At 46.3% G+C, this 8,090-nt stretch overlaps 1 protein-coding gene across 1 annotated transcript in view; it reads left to right on the top strand.

The window, feature by feature from the left end:
• RGAG1 (retrotransposon gag domain containing 1) overlaps window positions 1–7,679 on the top strand; it is a 10,780-nt gene extending 3,101 nt beyond the window's left edge. The window contains exons 2-3 of the mRNA XM_006769692.2: window positions 1,989–6,064; window positions 6,614–7,679. Of these exons, the coding sequence (XP_006769755.1) occupies window positions 2,063–6,064; window positions 6,614–6,730 (4,119 nt within the window). The 5' untranslated portion in view covers window positions 1,989–2,062 and the 3' untranslated portion in view covers window positions 6,731–7,679. The remainder of the gene's footprint in view (window positions 1–1,988; window positions 6,065–6,613) is intronic.
• Window positions 7,680–8,090: the final 411 nt, after the last annotated feature.

Here is an 8,090-nt window from a genome sequence, read left to right as displayed (position 1 = left end):
GAGATTGCAAAGAACAGCTACTGGTATTGGGTCTTACTTTAATAAGCTGGCTGGGCATAGGGTATAAGAGAAGTGGACAGATTCAAAGAGCTAGGGGAGCAAAAGACATGCTCTGCCTCTTCTCCATAACTGGCAAGGTAAGACCTTTCTGGGTTTTACCTGGTGGAAAACTGTGGCATGTTCAGAGATTTTTTTTCTGAAGATGGGAGGTGGATGTCTATGACTGCTCTCTTAACTCATCTTTCTCATTGCACCTATTAGTAGAGTAACGAAGGTGCAGCAGGAGGCCAGTATTTCTTTTGCTACACTCCATCTCGGGGTTGTCCAAGGTCGGAGATAGAGGAAGGGGTCTTAGTAATGTGAGCGAATAAAGGAGAGCGGATCAGGTGGAGCTTTATAGCACAATGAAGAGCAGGGGGCTCTGGAGTTGGGCGGACCTGGGAATTTATATGACTGCAGGAAAATTATTTTTCTCTGGACCTTAATTTTCTCATTTGTAAGAGGAATAGAGCAGTACCCAGTCTCTTAGTACTGCTGTGGATACCAAATAAGATGATATGTGTAAAGTGCCTAGCAGAGTGCTTGCCAGTCAGTGAATGCTCAAGAAATGTTCGCTATTAGAGTTTCTGTTGCTACTATTCTCATTATTATTATGGAAGCACAATGCCATGTAATTGATGACTTTTGTGACATTGTCCCAAATGAGCAAGTGTTCCATTTTTGGCATGAGTAGGCTGTGTCAACATTGCGTAATGTATGTGTTGGTTTCCAAATTATGTGCCAAGGAGCCCCTTCTGGGGCTGCTTATGGGGGTGGGCCATAAGAATGGAGCTCTGTGATTGCCTACCCTCATATCATCAGAGAAACTTGAAATTGTTCATGCTATAGACTGAGCTTCAAGTGAGCTATGGTCTAGGCCAGTGGTTGGCAAACTGTGGCCCCTTGAGTGTGGCTCTTCCACAAAATACCACATGCGGGAGTGCACATACAGTGCAATTGAAACTTCGTGGCCACACTCAAGGGGCCAAAGAGGTGCGTGTGGCTCGCGAGCCTCAGTTTGCCGACCACTGGTCTAGGCTGTCAGAAAGATAATTGAGTGTAGCCTTAGGGATGCTAAAAGCCAGGTAACCCCAAGGAGGGGTAAGAGTCAAACATATACAATTTTTACTGCTTCAGTGACCCTATTTTAGCCCTAATCCTGGCTAATTTGAGAAAGCTGCTAAAATGGGAATAATAATACTATCATGCAAGGTATTGTAAGATTCAAATGGGATCATGTAACTCTCTACATTATGGACAGCTTAAAGTTACATACTATTGCATATAGTTGCCTAAAGTTTAGTGCCTGGAACACACTAAGTGAGCAATAAGTGGTAGTAGTCACAGTTGTTGTTGTTCTTGTTATTAACAATAATGATAAGCAGGCTTTTCAGTTCATGGAATGTTGCTTCCAGTCATTGATCAGATAAATGTCTTCTTTTTCCTGAGGAAGATATTCAGGGCCATCAGAGTAGTAAAATAGGGAATAAACCAGTGGCAGTACTCAATGAGCCCAGGAACCAATGATTTTCTTGGAGCAAAGGGCTTTCTTATCTAGGCCTGGGCTAAATGAGAAAGTACGGGTTCCTGGGCTGGCTTATAGAGCATAGCCCAGGAACCTGCACTTCTCACAATTTTCCAGAAGGTGGTGCTGCTGCTTCATTTGATTCAGGACTGCTCAGGCACCTGGTAGCTGAGGTTGCTGGCATTTTTAATATTTATAAACTGAGAGGCTCTGCTATGTGACTGGGTGGTTTGATTTGAAAGAATAGTGGTGGAGGAATATGTGCTACAGCTTCAAATTTGTTCATTGTTGTACAGCTTTCTGGGCCCATCTCTGATACTACATAGCTGGCAACACATACAAAAGGTCTCCATCATGAATCATTTCTGTTTCCCAATATTCTTGATATTGGTTTTTGACTGCTAAACTTGTTTCTTGTTTACAGATTTTCTTACTAGTTGCGCTTCATCAGGACCCCTTTAGGGGCTTCCTCCACATTCTCCTGTGGCCAAGACGGATATGTCAACACCCTTACATTCACGGCAATTCAACAATATGCCGAGGGAGGAAAATGATCCCCCAAACAGGAGGACAAACTTCTCTGGACCAACGATAGAAACCAGAGAAGAGGTCCAAATTCTGCAATCTCATGTACAGTCTATAGTCTCAACTTCAGCATCAGACCCAGGAGGGATGTCCACACAGCTAATGACATCCCCAGAATTTGACACCATGTCCACACCTCTAATGGGATTACAAAACTCTGGAGAATTGTCTTCACCGCTAATGCCAATCTCAGACTCTGGGGCACTGTCCCCATTGCTAATGCCAGCTTCAGATTCAGAAACACTGTCCCCATTGCTAATGCCAAACTCAGACTCTGGGGCACTGTCCCCATTGCTAATGCCAACCTCAGATTCTGGAACATTGTCCCCACTGCTGTCCACTTCAGATTATGGTCTAATGTCCCCAGGGCTGATGACAATTTCTGACTTTGGAACAATGTCCACAACACTAATGGAGGCACCAGATTCTGCAGAGATGTCACCATTGGCAATGCCAACTCCGCCTTCTGGAGTGATGCCTACATCTATTATGAGCACTCCATCCTCTGAAGAGATGTCCACACCATTGATGCTAGCCCCAGATCCTGGAGAGATATCCCCACTCCTAATGCCAGATATAAACCCTGGAGTGATATCCACACAGCCAATGTCAGCTCCAGGCTCTGAAGCAATGTCACCACTGCAAATTACAGATGAAGACACTGAAGCAATGTCCAAAGTATTAATGACTGCCCTGGCCTCTGGAGAGATATCTTCACTGATAATGTCAGGCACAGACTCTGAAGCTATATCCTCATTGATAATGTCAGCCCTAGCTTCTGGAGCAACGTCAACCCATCCAACAAGCACCCAAGACTCTGGGGAAATGACTACCCAGATAATGACAGGTCCAGACTCTGGAGCAATGTCTTCACTGCTAATGTCAACTCCAGGCTCTGGAGCAATGTCCACAACACTCCAGTCAGGTCCAGATGCTGGAGAAATGTCCACGTTGCCAAAGCCAGTCCCAGATGCTGAAGCAATGTCCCCAATGCTAATGATGCCCATAACGTCTAGAGTGATGCCCACCCAGCTAATGCCAGCCCAAAGCTCTGGAGTGATGTCCTCCCAGTTAACACAAAATATAGACTCTCAGATTATGTCTACTCCACAGATGAGAGCAACAGCGCCTGGGGGGATTTCCACACTGCCAGTGAGAACTTCAGACTCTGCAGCAATGTCTACACCACAAATGAGAGCCCAGGCCTCTGGAAATATGTCTACATTGCGAAAGATGGTCTCAGACTCTGGAGCATTGTCCACCCCACTGATGATGGCAACAACCTCTGGAACAATGTCCACAGAGCAAATGTCAACCACAGCCTCTAGAGTGATGCCCACACATGTAACAGTGGCCAGAACTTCTGGAACAACATCCACCGGCTTTATGAAAACCACAAACAATGGGGCAATGTCTACACTGCAAATGAGAGCCCCAGCTTCTGGAATGATGTCCTTGCCACTAAGGAGAGCTCCAGATTCTGGAGCAATGTCCACACAGCCAATTACTGCCCCAGCCTCTGAAACTGTGTCCATGCTACAACCGGCAGCCCCAACCTCTGGGTCAATGTCCACACTGCAAATGAGAACCCCTGTCCCTGGAGCAATGTCCATGTCACAAAGGAGAGTCATAGCCTCAGGAGTGACAGCCATGCCACAAATGAGAGCCCCAGCTTCTGGAGCAATGTCCACAGTGTTAACAAGAGACACCGCCTCAGGTGTGATGCCCATGCCACAAACGAGAGCTATGGCCTTGGGAGAACTGTCCAAGCCCTTAATGACATCCAAAGCCTCAGAAGCAATATTCATGCAGCAAGTGACTAGCACAGCTTCTGGAGGGATATCCACACTACTAATGAATGACAAAGCTTCTGGAGCCATCTCCTTGCCACAGATGACAAACACTGCCTCTGCACCGCTAATGAGAGCCCATGCCTCTGGAGACATGTCCACACCACAAATGACAACTGTAGCCTCTGGAACTATGTCCATGCCTGTAATGAGAGCCCCAGGCCCTGGAGCAATGCCCACAGAACTAATGAGAGCCAAAGCCTCTGGAAAGATGCCCAGACAGCCAATGAGCACCCAAGACTCCAGGTCACGCCTGAGATCTATGACCTCTGGAGGGGTGTCCCCACTGCAGATGCAAGCCCCAGCCTCTGAAATGATGTCCACACCAAAACTGAGAGCCCCGGCCTCTGGGGAGATGTCCCCACCACTAATGAGACAGCCAGCTTCTGGAGAGATAGTCACTCCTCTGAGACCCCCAGCTTATGGAGAGATGTCTACTCCACAAATGACAGCCATAGCCTCTGGAGGGTTGTCCATACCACAAATGAGGGCTTCAGCCTCTGGAACCATGTCCACACGGCTCATGAGATCCACAGCCTCTGGAGTGATGTCCACACCTCAGATGACAACCTCAGCCTCTGGAAAGGTGTCCATTCCACTGATGAGAGCCCCAACCTCTGGAATAATGTCTAAACCACAAATGATGACCACGGCTTCTGGAGAGATGTGCACACTATCAAAGCCAACTCCAGCCTCTGGAGTGACATCCCCACCACTGTTAAGGGCTCCAGTCTCTGGAATTATGTCCACACCACTAAGGAGACCTTCAGCTTCTGAAGATGTGTCCACAGAGTCAATGCGAGTTCCAGCCTGTGGAAAGATGTCCACTGCACAAGCAACAGCAATGGACTCTGGTGGGAAGCCCAAGCCGTTCGTAAGAACCACAGCCTCCGGAACAATGCCTATGCCATTTATGTCAGCCATGGCTCCTGGAGAGATGCCTATGCCGCTAATGGAGAGCATGGCCTCTGGAGCAATGCCCACACTGCAAACGAGAGCCACAAGTTCTGCATCTATGTCTTTGCCACAAAAAACATACTCAACTTTAGGAGGGATACCTGCACCACCAATGAGAGCCTCAGCTTCTGAAGCAATGCCCACACCACTTATGAGAGCCTCGGCTTCTGGAATGAGGTCTATGCCACTTCTGAGAGCCACAGCCTCTGGAGGGATGTCCATGCCACAAATGACAGCCACGGCCTCTGGAGGACTATCCACACCACTAATGAGGGCCTCAGTCCCAGGAGCCATGTCCACTCCACAAATGGCAGCCACAGGCTCTGGAATGATGCCCACTGTGGACATAAAAGTCACAGACTCTGGAGAAACATCTGCCTCTCACAATAACACCACGACCTCTGGATCAAAGCCCACAACACAAGCGACTGCCACAACCCCTGAAACAGTGAAGCCACCACCAAAGGAAGTTCCATCCTTTGGCATGCTAACCCCAGCACTCTGTTATCTCTTAGAAGTGCAAGAAGCAGCCCGGCGTTCAGGCTCTGAGGAGGAGGAGGAGATGGAGATTGATGAGGAGAAGCAAATGAAGGGATTTTTGAATGATTCAGAGAAAATGGCATTTCTGGTGTCTCTTCATCTGGGGGCAGCAGAAAGGTTGTCCATCTTGCAGCTGGAGGTAGGAAACCCCCTCTCAAATGAAAATAAATCTTTCCTGAAAAGATCACAGGGCTTATATGATTCCCTCTCTGAAATAGACATTCTCAGTGCTATTCTTTGCCACCCCAAGCAGGGCCAGAAGTCAGTCAGGCAGTATGCCACTGACTTCCTTTTGCTGGCCCAACATTTGTCTTGGTCTGATGCCATTCTACAAACCAGGTTTCTGGAAGGACTCTCGGAAGCAGTTACCACCAAAATGGGACGGATCTTCCTGAAGGTGGCTGGCAGCTTAAAGGAGCTGATAGACAGGTCTCTCTACATTGAGCTCCAGCTGGCTGAAGAGAAGTATTCCCGGGGCACCTCAAGCCAGGTTCTGCAGTCAACCTGTAAGCGGAATAATGAAGAGGCAATGGAGAATGAAATGAACTCTCATCAGCAGACTGAGGAGGTAATAATGGGGAAATATACTCAAGGTTTTTGAGCAGAAAAATGTGGTGGGAATGATTAGGAAAACATCCTGCTCCTTTGAGTAGAATAAGGAAAAGGCAAGGGAAGGCATTGAGCTCCTAGACCATAACCCCCAACCTGGAGTCTCATCAGCGGGCCTGGCTTTTGCAGTCATTTTGGGTGTATTAACCACTTTGAGGAGCAAAGCCCTGCCCAAGTTATTGAAGGCCTAGGATGGTTAAAGTACTAAGTCCTCTGGTTAGGGGGAATCAGCTGGGCTCAGTCCAATTTCTATACTTATTCCAAGTCCAATTCTAAGGGAGGGGTCATCTTTGAAGGGGGGGGGTGGGTCTCACCTACAGCCACACATGTTACGGACCCAGGTCACTAGGAAATTTGGCTACTCTAATCCTGTCACACTTTTTTACAAGTAAGATACATTAGCCAAGTTCCTTGATCTGCTAGGTTCCTGAAAGTATCCAAGCAGAACACTCTTGTCATTGTAAGCATGGCTTTTACCTCTGCTATTTTTTGTTTTTCTTACTACCAGCACCAGCATGTTCCCAAACGCTGTTACTACCTGAAAGAGCATAGAGACCCCCAAGAGGGTCTACAGAACCACCTTCGACAGAGCGCAGGTCATCAGAAGTCCTCCACCAACAAGTAATGTTCCCTGGACTCTTCTGTGATATCTGACTCGGCTGCTAACTTGAGGACTGGTTCCTGAAATCATTCCATTTAATTATATCATAAACCTTGTGGCCTTCCCCCTTGAGCCTTCCCCTCTTTTACCCCATATGCCTGTGACTTGCCCCGACAATCAGAGTGTTGACTTCAAAAGTGTTTGGTGTATGAAGTTCTAAACTCCCATCACCATCAAGGCCAGTTTTAGTTCTTGGTCCAGGGAGACATCTAGGCAGGAGAAACCATGTCCTACCTCAAAAACACCTTAGAGTGTCTTGCCTCGTGTCACCAGGTAAAATTGAGGACTCCCTGGTACCCATTTCACCTGGCAGGGGAGTCTATATGGAAAGTGATGCCCACTCCTACACAATCCTTTTTACCCAGTAGACTTGCCCTTATATGCCCTAACTCACAACATCTAAAATGGGTAACCAGGGTACTTGCCCTGATTATAGTCTCCATCCTGAACCATTTGTTTTGATCCATAGTAATCATAGTAATGGTTAACATATATTGATTATGTAATCTGTGACAGCTACTGGGTTAAACTCTTGACAAGCACTATCTCACTACATTCTTACCTTAACCCAACTTGTTATTGTGTTGTGAGCTTCTGACCTCTTGTGTATGGCTCTTGTCTTGTCCTTCAGTATCAAATCTCTAGTTCTGACCTCTGAGTGACCCCGTCAGTTGTTAGTTTCCCTCACTCCCCTTGGCTATTATGCTTCATGGCCAGTACTCTTGACAAGGGTCTTTGTCATTAAACAGCATAGATATAATGTGAGCAGTGTTTGCCTTCAGGTGGTGGGATTATGGGTGTTCTTATTTTGCTCTTTCTACTTCTCTGTACTTTCCAGATTCTCTACAGTAAGCATGCATTACATTTGTAATCATAAAAGTAAATAAACTTCATTTATGAAAAAAGAATTAACTGTTGCTATGAGAATTTGATTTATTGAGTCCTTCATTCAATCAACGTTATCTAACATGTACCAGCCACTGTTTTTGGGATAGACAGGTAAGAATACTCATTGAATGAAAACTTCAATCCAGTGGAAAGAGGAGACAGACAATAAGCAAGAAAACACATAAGTAAGTAGGTTGAAATTGTGGTGAAGGTTACAAAGATAAAATGGGCAATATAATACTAATGGGACCAATTTATTTATTCAATCATAGTCCATGTAATTGGGTTACTCAAAGATCTTTTTAAAAAAGTAGGTGACATATTAGAAACATGTTTTAGAATGCAAACTTGGCAACAGTTTAGAGGCAGGATCGGGGAAGGGGTCAGAGAGTAGTGTAGATGACTGACTTACCAGATGAATCACTCCAGGGCTATA

The sequence above is a fragment of the Myotis davidii genome, unplaced genomic scaffold (assembly GCF_000327345.1).
Source record: "Myotis davidii unplaced genomic scaffold, ASM32734v1 scaffold1383, whole genome shotgun sequence".
NCBI lineage: Eukaryota > Metazoa > Chordata > Mammalia > Chiroptera > Vespertilionidae > Myotis > Myotis davidii.
This window is presented reverse-complemented; position numbering and strand designations above follow the sequence as displayed.